Raw genomic sequence first — 13851 nt, 5'->3', positions numbered from 1 at the left:
ATTCATCATAATTCGCTTTAAATCTTCTTCATCCACCTTAATCCTTATTCATGACCGTTATTCCAACTTAGTCGGGCCTAATAGTCCCAATCTACCTTAATACGCCCTAATCCCCTTTATCAAGCCTAATCCAGCTCCAGGGTCCCTAATCAACCATAATCTACCCTAATCCATCCTAATCGGTCTTAATATTTATTTATCAACCCTAATCCACCTCAATCCACATTATTCAACCTTAATCTACATTTATACACCTTAATCCACCCTAATCCTTGTTCATGCACCCTAATCCACCTTAATCGGCCTTAATGCCCTTTCATCAGCCCTTCACCTTAATCCACAATATACCGCCTTAATCCTCCTCCACCAACCTTAACATTCATTCATGCATCTTTCCTTCGTAATGCACTCTAATCCACCTTAATCTTCTTTAATACACTCTAATCAGCCTTAATCCTCTCTAATCCAACTTATGTCAATCACTAATGATTCACTAATTAACTTGAGTAATCATTCTCTTATACAGGGGTGGACATGCTTTGGGTCACCTCTGGACTTCTTTGGGTCACGTGATACTTCAAGTTTACAAGACGACCTTGAAACATAGAGATCTAAAGACTTTCGCCTTGAAACATAAAAAAAACTAAATGTTGACTAGCTAATGCTCGTAACCTGCAATACAACGGGTATACTTGCCACTAATTTTTTCAGGGCGCGAAGGACTGAATAACAACAGTTAGCGACGTGCGAGGTGATGGAGCCGCCCCAGAATATTAAGCATACTGAGGACAATGGCAAGAAAAACGCTGGTGAGCAGGCCGGAAGAATGAAAAAAAAATCAGCATTACGGGATGCTTTGCTACGAGCTATAAGAAAGACGTCTCAGCTCGGAAACAACGCTGTTCTTTGTCGGAACAAAGTTCGTTCGGCCAATGTCATGCAGCCACTGCTTCCTGCGCAAGCCGTCACGCTTTCCTTGTAGTGTCATAAAAACGGCATAAGCGTCTTCAGGCTCCTTGCTGCAGTTACATGCAGTTACAGCACGAAACACAGCGTACAACGTTCGCTATGCCGAGCTAAAGCGCCGAGCCAGCCGTGCTCAGGAGGAAAATGGCGCGAACGAAAAAGAAAAACACAAGCAAAACTCAAGATCCACGCGTTTCTAAGGGCAACGGCAGGGAGACCAATCGTCGCGCAGAAAAACGGGGGCGAAACTGGTTGCGGCGGGGGAACGCGCAAGGGGTGAGGAGGAGGTGAGGAGGTCGCGCGGTGGCGGCAGAGTTCAAAGGGTGTCGTTACTTTCAAGTTATCAAGGGATTTTAGTCGGCCCTTGCTGTCCAGCACTGGCCTCCCCCAGATGTCATTTGTAGGTGGGCTACCTTGGGGAAAGCTACCATGTCTTTGTAATACTTATCTCATATGGCTATGGCCTACCTCAAAACTAACTACATCATAAAAAGCAACACAATGGTAGTCAAAACAGAGGGAAAGAAAGAGAGAGAAAAAAATTTAAAAATTAATAAACCACAAACGACAACTAGAAATGTGAACGAACGCGTGACGAATCTCCAAGGAACATCTACACTATTTTTCTACATCTGTTGAGACAAATAAGGCTGCCGCGAAGGACGCAGGCACTTTAACAAGCCAGATCAGAACGTGAGAGACGCAAGGTCTCGCCTAACTCCAAAGTTTCTCGACAGGTCATGCTTCTAGCTCGGAAAACCAAACCATGAGAGGGAGGAGAATTTCTTACGTGGATCCAAGCAGCTCCTTAATGGAAGCATACTTTGCTGCCTTCTCACATGTCTTGTCGTTAAGCACCCCCACATTGGCGGCCCAGACGACACTTCGACTACCAACACTTCGTCCACAGTCGCAATGACTATGTCAGCCTGCAGCCTAGTACCCTCCCGAGTCGTTAAACGAGGTACTTCTTGAACGATAACGCATGGGCTCTTTTCCTGTACTTGACGGGCAAGCTGCTTCGCTACGAAGTTGTGTCGTTCAGTACGTGGGAGGTGCACCGACTCACACTCCTGCAAAATGTGGAATGAAGTTTCGGGCTTTTCATGACAGCGATGGCATAGCCGTGACATCGGATCCCTGCTTTGTTTGTTAGTAAGAGACCTAGTCAGATACAGATTAGTCCTAAGGCCTTAAGACGATCCCCTTCCTTCAATAACTTGGAATCGTAATTCAACCAAGTGTTAGCGACGACCTGGTCTTGGTGTGCCAGGAGGTGCTTATTGGTGTATTCAGGCTTTCGATCGGACCACCACTTTTGGGAACCTCTATTTATTGCTGACTGAATATTTATGCTGACTCATGAAACAAGCGTTGTGCAGCACTTGGAACATACATTTTTGACAAACAGCATAGCAAGTACTATACAGCGTTTGTCACGTATAACAAAATCGTAACAGGAGGCATAAGCATACGTATTAAACATATATGAGAACTGTCCTGTTTGATATGACGAAGCCGTTTACAAAGCTTGAAAATAAGGACAATTGAATCTGGTACCGTGAAACGCGTGCATATCGCCAAGGAAACTGGAAAATAATTTGACATGTTTCCTGCGATCAGCTATCCTTGACCAGTTCGCCACAAAGGGCTAACAAAATGAGGTATTCTTTGTGCAGTTCGCTCTGGAAAGAACGCATTTTAAAAATCATAACCAGTGATTCTAACGTCAACATTACCGTGCTTCAGGTAGACGAACTGTAGGTGCATCGAAAATGAGCCAGTGAGACGCCTAGCAATTGGAGGCCCCTCGTCAAAGAGTTCTGTATACAAGTTCCTGCACACAGTACTATAACTAACAAGAAAAAAAAACATCGGAAGAGAACGAGTAAGGTTTAGTACATTATAAGGCGAATGGCTTGAATTTCTTGTTCCTCTGCATTATCCATTTTCCCCGCACGTCAGACAACACTGGATCATATTGAGGTCGCAATTACGAAGTAAACACAACTTTACCGCGAGTAAGAGACAAGTGCAGTCTGATTAAGAAGTGCCCAGTCTGATTTTTGTCCTCTGTCTTCCCTTTCACCTACTGTCACACGGATGGCACCTATACATTTCTGTTCTTTCGACGGCTTTTTTCTTCCCGACCTGGTCCCAAAACTCCACATGAAGGTCGCTGAAACGATGGGACATCGTTCTGCATTTAACTCTCTTTAATATTAACAGCTGTACCAAGGAACAACCGCCCTGTGACCTCACAGGTACCTATATCACATCATTTCAATAGAATTGAGGAACAATATAGTGCAATCACCCCCTTTGTGTGCTGCTTTTTAGTTAGATTTACAATCAATACAAAAGCTTCATTTAAAGGCCCCTGAAACGGTTCGGACAAATTTTGTAGATGCGTAGGGTACAGATTAAGTAGTACATTCGCACCACAATTTGAGTGAAGCGTCACGTATTAATGGAGCTACAAGTGATTACAAGTTACCCTCCTCTTTAGCCCTGCTTTTCCTCCTCAACTCATTCGCTGGGCGATCGGGGCTAAGCTCCGCCTTCACTGGTTCTGCGTCACGATGAGACGTCACATCGTCCACTTGCGGTTGTTTTGGAGCCCGCCCCCTCCTGCGCGAAACGTCTCCGCTGGGGGCTTGGCCGTCAACCCCAAGCGAGAGCTATCGAAGCAGCTTGCGTTGCGAGCATTCTGTCGTAGCGCCGAACGTGTCTTGCAATGCGGTGATCACACACTAGCAGAATGTTTCGACGGAATGATGAAGGCATAAACTCAAGCTGATGAAGAAACTTTAGCGTAGACGTACGTGAGCTGTCTGATCGGTCTCTATGGTCCAGCCACCCGCTGGCGCAGAGCTTTACCAGCCGGAGAAAGAGCTGATATTGGTCTAACCAAGTGTAAAACATTTTAAACATTTACAAAAACAACGTGTTAACGATTAGTCTCCTGCGATAAATTTACACCAGCAGCAAAGAATACATTTTGGCACTGCCACTGTGTGTGGTTGAGCTCTACGGCACCAGGTGGCTGCACCGTGCCGACCATTCACATTTGCGCTTCTGTTCATCCCCTGAAACGACACGCAGGGGGACACGGCCAGGCCCTGTCCCCTTACGCTTGCGTTTACCCTAATACCGGACTCGCGAAACGCTATTGCGTTAGTAATCTTCCGGTGTAAAGTGACGGCCGCAACCGCGCAAATCCTGGCGCCCATCGGATAGCGGCAGTCCAGTGTGCTGCAGCCAGTCCGCTCGTCTACTGGCTTACAGAAGGACTCGATGTCGCAGCTTGACATATTTCCAGCCGCTACATTTGCGGTCCGCAACGCAACAAAGTCGAATCATAGCGCTCGCGGAAAGACAGACTGACACTGACTGCGGAGCTGTCATCAAAAACGGGGCACGTTGTAACACAAGCAGACGACACTAGCTGTGTGCCGGAAGTGCTTAAGTGTACTGAAGAATTGTTATTGCGCATTCTCTTTATGTTACTTTCTTTTTATAAAAACAATTTAACTAAATTCCAACTATTACAAACATCAGTTCTTTACCTTAAAGTTGGAAAAATTATCGATTACGCGCCCTGGTCAGCCAATCAGATAGCTCACCCCACTGACGTCATATGGGCGATTTATGTCATATGGGTAGGGGCGGCTTAAAATTCCGCCGAGCAGTGTGCTGCGATCTGCAGCGGTGTACAATTTTAAAACCTTATAATAAATTACACGCTTCACGCGGAGCACTTCGATGTGTCAATTAATGATCAGGAGGACCTACTCTAACGTCTCAGTACGTATGTAGAAAATCGTCAAAATTGTTTCAGGGTCCCTTTAAGAATGCATTTTTATTTAGCATGACTGCTTGCTTTTTTGGCAAAGGTTGCGTATCCAAAACCCTACTGAATTAATCCCACACGCGTTATTCTGGAGCTTCTGAGTTCAAACCTGTTAACGACTTTGGGATACCAATTTAGCAACTCGATATTTCAAGCAAGTGGACTCGCCAAACATCGACCCTCTTCCTTCTAAACATCGCCAAAGACCGAGGCATCTCATGGAGTTGGGTTCTAACGCACTTTTCCACACCCTATCAATTAGACCTGGTAAATACTCCCTTTCTCAAAGAGCACTAGTAATCGACAACGGTTATCCAGGTGTAGTGGCTTGTGCGAGTGGTTCTTTCTAAGTAAATGTAATGCAATACGAATGCTTCAGAACTAGAGACAGACCCCACAAAGGAAATTTTTCACCCCCAAAATACCACATCCGGGAAGCAATGACAGTCAGACAAACAGTTCTGTGTAAAATAGAGCTGGTCTTTCTCAGCCTCTCATTCTGGCTGCACGCACTCGTGATATTCGATAGCGATACAATATTTTACCCCATACAGCTAATATCTTCAATGAACACGTCTGCGCCACAGCATGAACAATCTGCGATGTGGAATATCGTCACGTCTAAAGTGGCCTGCACTGAAATTACACCTTTGACAGCGCAAATGTCGAGATTGCCTTGAATTAGGCGTAATAATGGAGAAGCATGATACGTTAGTGGCACATTAATTCCTCTCATTAAACCTGTCGGCAGTCGCAAACACCGCTTATCAGTAAATCACAGTACAGCCTCGCACCTTTGAGCGTCCTTGAGTGTTCGAGATGCCAGCAGCCGTTGAGCAACAACTTGATCCCAACATACGCGGTAGATCGCCATAGCCGAGGTTCCCAAGGAACAGGCCCAAATTGTTTCGTCACTGGTCAGATCAAAGCTGTAGCTGTTGCCGGGGAAAAACTTGCAATTAGTGAAGCTAGTGGGGATCCATACAATGCATAGCATGCACTCATGAAATATTACTCTCATGGTAAGTATCCTGACGTTAGAGAGTGAAGTGGTTTAGAAAAGCAGCTAATTTCAACGCCTATAAAGTGAAGAACACAGAAATCAAGTATCAAATATAAGCTACTGACCTCTTAGCAAAGGGAAGTAGGAGTCAGGTGTATAGAGGTTTGCAGAGCAATCCTTCGTAAAGTCATAACAAATTTATTCCAATATACTTTTAGAAGCGTCCACCAAAGCAATTTTTTTTCGAGGTGTGCGCTTCTTTTCGTTCACAGTTAGCTGAAAGGATGGGTGGAAGACGGCATGAATTATAGCATCAGGTTATTAGTTCCAAGTGCTCGGAGCGGCGCCTTCTCGCAGGTGATGTCATGCGGGCGACTCCGCTGCCGCACCTGGCGTGCGCTCGCTGCGTGAGGAAACATGAAGCAACACGATATCGTCGACCGGCCTGTCTTGCTCAAATTTATGAATAGTGAGTCCCCCTGTTTGTAGAACAGCCTCGACATTATATTCCAGAACATTCTGTTTGCAAGATACAGCGAAATCACCGTCATTACCACGCATAGTGTTGACTGCTGTGGTTGCCGTCTGCTAGCGATTAGTACGTACCCGTGTGGGTGTGGCGACAGATTGGCGTTAGTGCTCTTTTGTTGTCGTGGCACACACGCACAGACTTCTCAGCCCTGTTAATGCGGTATCATTCTTACGGTACTCCAGTAACGTGCCTCGGTTTCATATATATATATATATATATATATATATATATATATGCATGCATACATACAAAGCCCTCGACAAGTTTTGAGTGATTGATTGACGGTCGGTCCTAACTCTATACCCGCCTCCTTGGGTCTTTGTGTACCAACTTTAGCAAATGCTCAAATGAGTACCGCATCGGGCTGCTGTTATCAATTTGGATGGCTAAGTATGTGCCAGGGTGTTCATATGTGCCACTCATTGTTTTCTCCCAATGGTCGACGACGTGCAACTGAGAGCGTGCGGCATGGATGGAGCATCGATCTCGATTTTAATTTGGGTGGTCTCGATGTGCTGTAGTGCACCTCAAAAGCATCCGCTTTGCTTGTTTATTGCGTCGTGTATGTATATATATATATATATATATATATATATATATATATATATATATATATATATATATATATATATATATATATATATATATAGATTCTTACGCATGAAGAAAACGAAGAGCGGTGAACGTGCTTGCGGTCCCGAGTGGGGGAAAAAAGAAGAGAACGACGCTGAGTTCATCAACCAGCTGGCCGCTCTTCTGCACACCTTCGCGACCTAAACTACACACCCCCATTCATCCATAAGGCTGATAAAAGGTCTCCTTCGCGCGTAACAAAGCGGTGGAGGTGCGGGGTAGCGCTCACAACAACGGAGCCATCACTGCCACAGCTTCGTCGAATCCGTCAACTTACCGGCCTCCCGCCATCATCCATGACCGTCTTCGACATGACAAAAGATGTAGCCGCTCCGAGGGCAGCGCCTAACAGTCCATTGCCATACTACCGAGTTCCGCCCACCTTCTGAGGCAAAGCGGGCGAAGATGCCGACAAGTAGCTCGTTCACTACAAACGAGTTAGCAAGTCCAACCAGTGAGATGCAACCGCTCAGCTCTCCAATGTGGTGTTCTCCCTGACCGATGCCGCCCTCGTGTGGTAGGCCGCGCTTACGACGTGGGGAAATTTTGTTGACGAGTTAAAGGCGTGTTTTGGGGACTCAGTTGCCCCAAAAGAAATGTTCGGAGCAGACACTCTCGCAACAGGCGCAGCTACTAGGTGAGACATGCACAACATATATCGAAGTCTTAAAGCGGTGCAAAGTGGTCAGTGCTCGCATGTCGGAAGAAAATATAGTTGGACACTTGCTGAATAAAGTGGCTAAGGATGTGTACAATTTTCTCATTGGAAAGCAAAGCCTCAGTTCTGCCATCGTCGTCATTCGGTGTTGCAGAACTTTTGAAACACTCAAGATGCATCGGATTGCACCAAAGTTTGGTTGGTTGGCAAATGTTACGACGGTTTCCAGTGTGAACATGAGCCCTTGCCTCGACTTTCTTTCGACCATATGACAGATTGCCCGCGAGGACCTTTCCCTCCGCGAAGAGCTGTTGCATTCTAGTGCTGACCACCATGACGAGTACACGTCACGTGAGGTTATGACGGCGCCACATTCGGCCCCTTGGCAACCGATAGTTACCGCAGCGGCCGTAGAGTACAGTGCAGCCCCACAGTCGACCATGTCAACGCGCCCTCCAACTTCGCGCTATGACCAATGCGCTCAGCGCACGCCTTTTCGACGCCAGATTTATCGTCGTGACATGCGCCACGAACCAACCCATTACACGAGGGAAAATGATAATATCCGCTTCATCAACAAACGACCAAGGTTTCGATCTCTCCCGGTGTGATATTCCTGGGGTGTCCCGGGTCATATATCGCGGTTTTGCAACCAGCGTATGACCACGTGGTATGGCCAGCTGGTTAATGAATTCAGCGTCGTTCTCTTCTTCTTTCCCCCACTCGGGACCACGAGCACGTTCACCGGTCTTCGTTTTCTTCATGCGTAACAATATATATACCCACACAGGGTGGGTATATTTGTGTTTTACAGAATTTTTAAAGATTGTCGGTTGCAGATAACATAAACCTAATACTTGAGTTCGATTATTTGGAGAACCGGGCCTTATTTCCACGAGAACCAGAAACGCCTGTTCTATTAGCTAACAAATATCCACTAATCATGTTGTGAAATACTTACATTTACGGCACATGTTATAATTTTAGAATTGCAGTGGTGAGAGGGCAAGGCATATCGACTTGGAATTAATTTCCATAATGACGATAGAACTAGCCGTAAAAATTTACCATTGTTCCACATACTTTTTTGACAAAAGGCACTTTTATTCATTGAAGCGCAAAAGTAACAGGAAACCCCATGTATTTCGTTCCACACTTTGGGAAATATTATCGCGAAACTGGTGTAATCTTAAGAATTCATTTCAAGTCTATGCGTCCTGAAAGCTCAGCAGCTACAATTCCTAAATTGAAATATGGGACACAAGCTTATTAATAAGGAAGCTAATTAGGCAGTTTTAGTTAGTTAGGTGAATGTGTTATTCGATTTTGTGTTCCACTAGTGTGCGCCGCTTCCAGCTCAAGGGCAACAATTATGTTATCGGCCTCATGTGATTTTCAGAAATTTGGTAAAGCTCAAATATGATCACACTTTATGTAGTGATATAATGTATATAACTATCTATATATCCTTTCCTGTTTCGTAGTTGTCAATATTTCGCTATCCCCTTGTCGGAACAAGCGAAGAATGGAATCTACTGTGTTTTCTTTAAAGGCATTTACAACGTTCTGAACCAGTCACGTGTCTCACCCTAATGAGTTCATCACATTACTAAATATTTCTTTTGTCGTATCTCTTAGGAAGTTCGAACAAATGTATCGTTGAATCATAGCGAGAGACAATATGTCTGCTGCCACTTGAATTGAAATGTCATTTTTCTGCAACTTCTATTTTGAGCTGCCTCTAATTCTAGGTATTCAGAAAGAAACCCTGCGCCCACAAGATGTGTGTCTGAACAGGAACACCGTATTTGGAGCCTTTTTGGAGAAATCAAGCTAACTGATCAAGTAATTTAGGTTTGAATGAACACAGAAGCAATCAAACAGTATGCTGGGTGTACGTATTTATTGGGAAAGAAGCATTACTATTAACAAAGGAAAATATTAAACTAATATTACAATTATTAAGTGAGTTTAAATAAAACAACGCAACTGTTTTAACTGAAAGTGTCAACATAATTTTTTTAGATATCTGGTTGTAACGACTGCTTTGTGGAGCTCTTGACAGCACAAAATGAATATATGGCCCAAGCAATCATGCTTTAAGCTACAGGGTTATGCATGCCATTGTTGCAGTACCTATTCCATAGTTCCATTTGCAAGCCTCATCCTACATGGCACTATATTATTAAAGTTGTATCAGGGTTGAAGTAATCATGAAAAGCCAAGGACCAATTTCTGATGCCGCCTAATATCGCTGTAAGCGTTATTTATTTGCGTGTATTGTACACGCCCTTAAATTTAGCTTTGAGTAGAACGTCAATAATAAAGTTACAGCTTCTCAAGTACATGTTATGTCAATTCTATTTAAGCAAAAATTCTCAAACGAATGTTCAACATTGGTCAAGAAATTTCGCATTTTTTCAATGAACGCTGAACCTATGCCCAAAATAACTTATTCACACTAACATAGTTTTTAATCGCAACTCAAGAAAAATATCAGTAAGGTATTACGCAAAACTTCTAATTGGAAGAATCATCTTTCATGTGAGTGCACAATAACATGCTCTCCTTCCTAAGCGGTCATGTATACATGTCGCACTATCTTTTATACGTGTCTTCCCTTTTAATAAAACGCACGAGTATATTGTAAAATGAGTACTCGTGCTTTCAGCTGTGCGCGAGGTAAATAAAATCGCGTCTTGCGCATGCGCAAGCTCATAAATGTTTATTTCCGTCTTTCCCGCGCCTCCATTATTGTTGAGTGGACAGGATACACTTTGTTTCTTTTGGGGCGCTATAACGTAAAACTATTCCAAACTTTTCTATTCCAATTCTGCTATCAGCCCTCCGCGATTGGTCAAAAACTTTTTTCGACCACCCTCCACTTCACCTGTCTGTCACGCGACGTTACAAAAACCGCAATACCTCCCCATCTGATATGATGTGTGCACACTGATTATGCATGATTTGACAGAAAAAAGAAAAACAGTTATTTCTGATTCGACCCCTTTTCGCCATTAGCCCTCGGCTATTGGTGAAAAGTTTTCGGGCTGCAACCACTTCACCTGCCTGTCACGCGACGTCACAAAACCGCACGAACTCACCGCGTCAAAGTGACGTGTACGCGATAAAGATGCATTAATATGCCGAATAAAACTGAATTTTTTTCGGAATAGCCGCAGGCTGCCCCGTTCCGAAAGGAATAAAAGATAGCTGCCGCCGATCGCGGAGACGCTGGCTACTCGCACCTGCCCGAGAGTATGGGTGTACTTGCGTATAATAAAACTTCTTGCGTGACCGTGTAACGTTTTCAAGCACTTTCGGCACGTTTACTACCTCATTCTGCCAACTCTTCTTTGCTGAGGGTCAATTTTAGCGTCATTCTTAAGCTTCCGTTGCATGCCGCCGCGATTTTCGACCAGCCACCACAAGCTAAGTAAGGGAAAGCCGACCAATCGCAGACGCCAGCACCACCCTCTTCATCCGGTTATCGGTTTTCAGTGCAGTGGCTCGGCCCCATCGAATCCCTCTCCACTTGAGCGTTCTCCTCGCTTCTTGTGAGCCAATTAGATACAACAAGCCGCTCAGTGTAGGCAATGTTATTCGTTTTTCAAGCAAACAAAAGGGACGTCCTATGAACGAGGAGAGCGTTTGATTGGTCTGTTCAGACAACCCTATGGATGACCGCCCGGTGCTTGCGTCGGTGGTTACGCAAATTTGACGTCAGGAAATTGGAATAGAAACATATTGGAATAGTTTTACGTTATAGGGCCCCTGCTTTCCACATCAACGTGGCTTGTTTAACGACGTAAATAAACTGTGGTTCAAAAACGTTGCAATAAACTATGGTTTATTGTTGATTTGCTTTCTTTATAAGCTGGTTTAACATGCTCAGGGATTCTCACCTGTCCGGGCCCAAATTTTCGAATCTGGTCGAGATAATGACACGGTGAGATAACTTATTGCTAAAATTACTTTTGATATTCACCTAAAAATTGATTTCTTAGTATTCCATCGCAGCCACTTATCAGGAACAGTTGGCCCATAAGTTTCAACTCACCGCCATGGCGGCGTCTTCAAACTAATGTGGTATGAAAGGAATAATCTTATCTGCAGAGATAGCCCCTCACGCCTGTCCCCTTTTTAGTGGTTTGGAACTAGGCAAACGGTTACGCTACAACCGACTAAAAAAACTAAACAACCAAAAACCTCTTGGATTTTAGTCGCCAGAACTGCTCCGTACTTCGGTACAGCAGATTTCGTTCCATCTGGGTTTCCTCACATGTCATTTCTGCTATGCGATGAATTTCGTGCAGAAACCTTCGGAGAAATCTGGCGCCGAGCTCGGGGAATCACTCCGGCCGGGACCTTGAAACAGGCAATAATTTTTTGCACTTCGCAAGTTAGCGAGAGTTGCCATTGGTGCACGATGACGCAATGTGGCATGCTTATTTTATTTCCTTGTGGGAATTGTATTGTAGCCAAAAAAAAGTCCACACAAAGTCTAAGGTGTTCGAACCACGTCGTTGGTTTAGCGCTTGTCGTGGACTCATAGAAGTGTCGGTAGGCAAGTCGTCCTTTACCCTAGTTATGTCAGTGTTAGACAAATATTTTTGCACGGCTTGCTCATGGCGTGACAAAGTTCCTGTGGAATAGTCAAGGTCATCGACAAGAATTTTCGATTGCCTGCTTCTACCGCATCTCGCAAAACTTTTATCGAAACTCTTCGGCTGAGTTAGCCACGACATCCGGCCTGTGCACATGCAGATAAGTCACAATATGTGTCATAGGGTTAACAACAAAATATTTTTTAGCGGATGCTTTCCTTACTTGCCGATATATTTTGCGACATCTGTACCGGTGAGCGGTTGGATTGTAGAATTGGGTGCAGAAGCATCGATAAAGATCTTCGCTACAACGGCCATTGGGGCAAGCAGCGCAATCATGAATTGCATGCAGTCAGTCCACACCACTCCTCGAAGTCCTCCCTGAGGGAATGCAAAACAGGGAGTCGTTGCTGGTATAGGCACTGGGTAGGTAATTCCTCGCGAAGGCCGCTTGAGACATTCAAAGTGAGTCTCGCCACATTTCATTGTTTAATCAATATAACTCCTTTGTAAACGGCTTTGGATAGCGTGCATTCTACATGGTGCATAAAAAAGGTTCGGGGATGCTTCATCAGGCATCACCGAACCATCACAGTCAAATGGCACAATGTAGCTTTAGCAAGGTGACAAAACTGTGATATTTCTCTTTGCTGAAGCAGAATGTATTTTGAATGAATATTGTCGTATTATTGGCGTGTTCCTCATAGGAGCCCATTAACATTTGCCCGTTATTATTCTATTATACTGTAGCACTTAGTAGCACATTGTGGCCGCCTTTCCGTTCGCAACCGGATGAAGGACCAGAAATATGCCCTTGTACGGAAGTACTTCTCAGAAAAGAATAAAACCGGGCAATGCATAGTCTTGAATAGTTTGTTCATGCAGCCTTGTATAGTAAAACAATAGTACATTCGTGTATTTTGACGGGTTCTTATGTGTGCTTTATTGTTCAGTCAAGTAGACATTTCGCGAGCGCTGCAAGATCTTACCTCTCTACAGCTGATAGAGAATGAGAAAAATAAACTTTGCCTAAAGAGCAAACAGAGCTTTACAACAATTAGGCAAGGGACTTTCTATTGAAATGACATTAGAAGTTCGCGCATCCGTTGTGCAGTGTAGTAGTTTGATATAGATTCTGAGAGTATACCGTCCCCCTTCGACCCACTCCGCGCCCTGCGGCACAGCGTTGCAGCCATACTTCAAGATAACAGCAGAAGTCTGTTACGAAGGCGTATTTGTTCCCCTCATTCTTATCAATTCAAATCGCTAAGTTCGCCTCAGTACACGAAACATGTGGATGGGTAAATAAACCTCTAAAGGATAGCACATCTTTATATGTTCTATTGTCGGTTACACTACTGTATAAGAATGACATGTTGTATAAGAATGACTTAGATTGTTTCCAAAACGTGCGTTGTGAATGATATTCATTGGAGCAAAATGAAAACGAGCCTGCTCATTTTTTTCTGGCATCTTAGGTATCTTATTGTGCAACAGAATATTCACAAAGTTTTAACTTTTCCCCAGACATTCTCCTATTGGAAATATTCGCACCATTTACGCATTCCGGATAAATTTGTGTAGGTGGTGAAAAATGAT

The 13851-nt window shown here is 44.2% G+C and overlaps 1 protein-coding gene across 1 annotated transcript in view; it reads right to left on the bottom strand.

Moving 5' to 3' along the window:
- The window catches only part of LOC135899745 (sodium-dependent multivitamin transporter-like), a 70304-nt gene that overhangs the window by 33694 nt on the left and 22759 nt on the right, over nucleotides 1-13851 (bottom strand). Inside the window, exons 5-6 of the mRNA XM_070539645.1 lie at nucleotides 12476-12633; nucleotides 5614-5754 (exon numbers count right to left, since the gene is read on the bottom strand). Coding sequence (XP_070395746.1) covers nucleotides 5614-5754; nucleotides 12476-12633 — 299 coding nt within the window. The remainder of the gene's footprint in view (nucleotides 1-5613; nucleotides 5755-12475; nucleotides 12634-13851) is intronic.

Source organism: Dermacentor albipictus, chromosome 5 (genome assembly GCF_038994185.2).
Source record: "Dermacentor albipictus isolate Rhodes 1998 colony chromosome 5, USDA_Dalb.pri_finalv2, whole genome shotgun sequence".
In the NCBI taxonomy this organism is placed as follows: domain Eukaryota; kingdom Metazoa; phylum Arthropoda; class Arachnida; order Ixodida; family Ixodidae; genus Dermacentor; species Dermacentor albipictus.
This window is presented reverse-complemented; position numbering and strand designations above follow the sequence as displayed.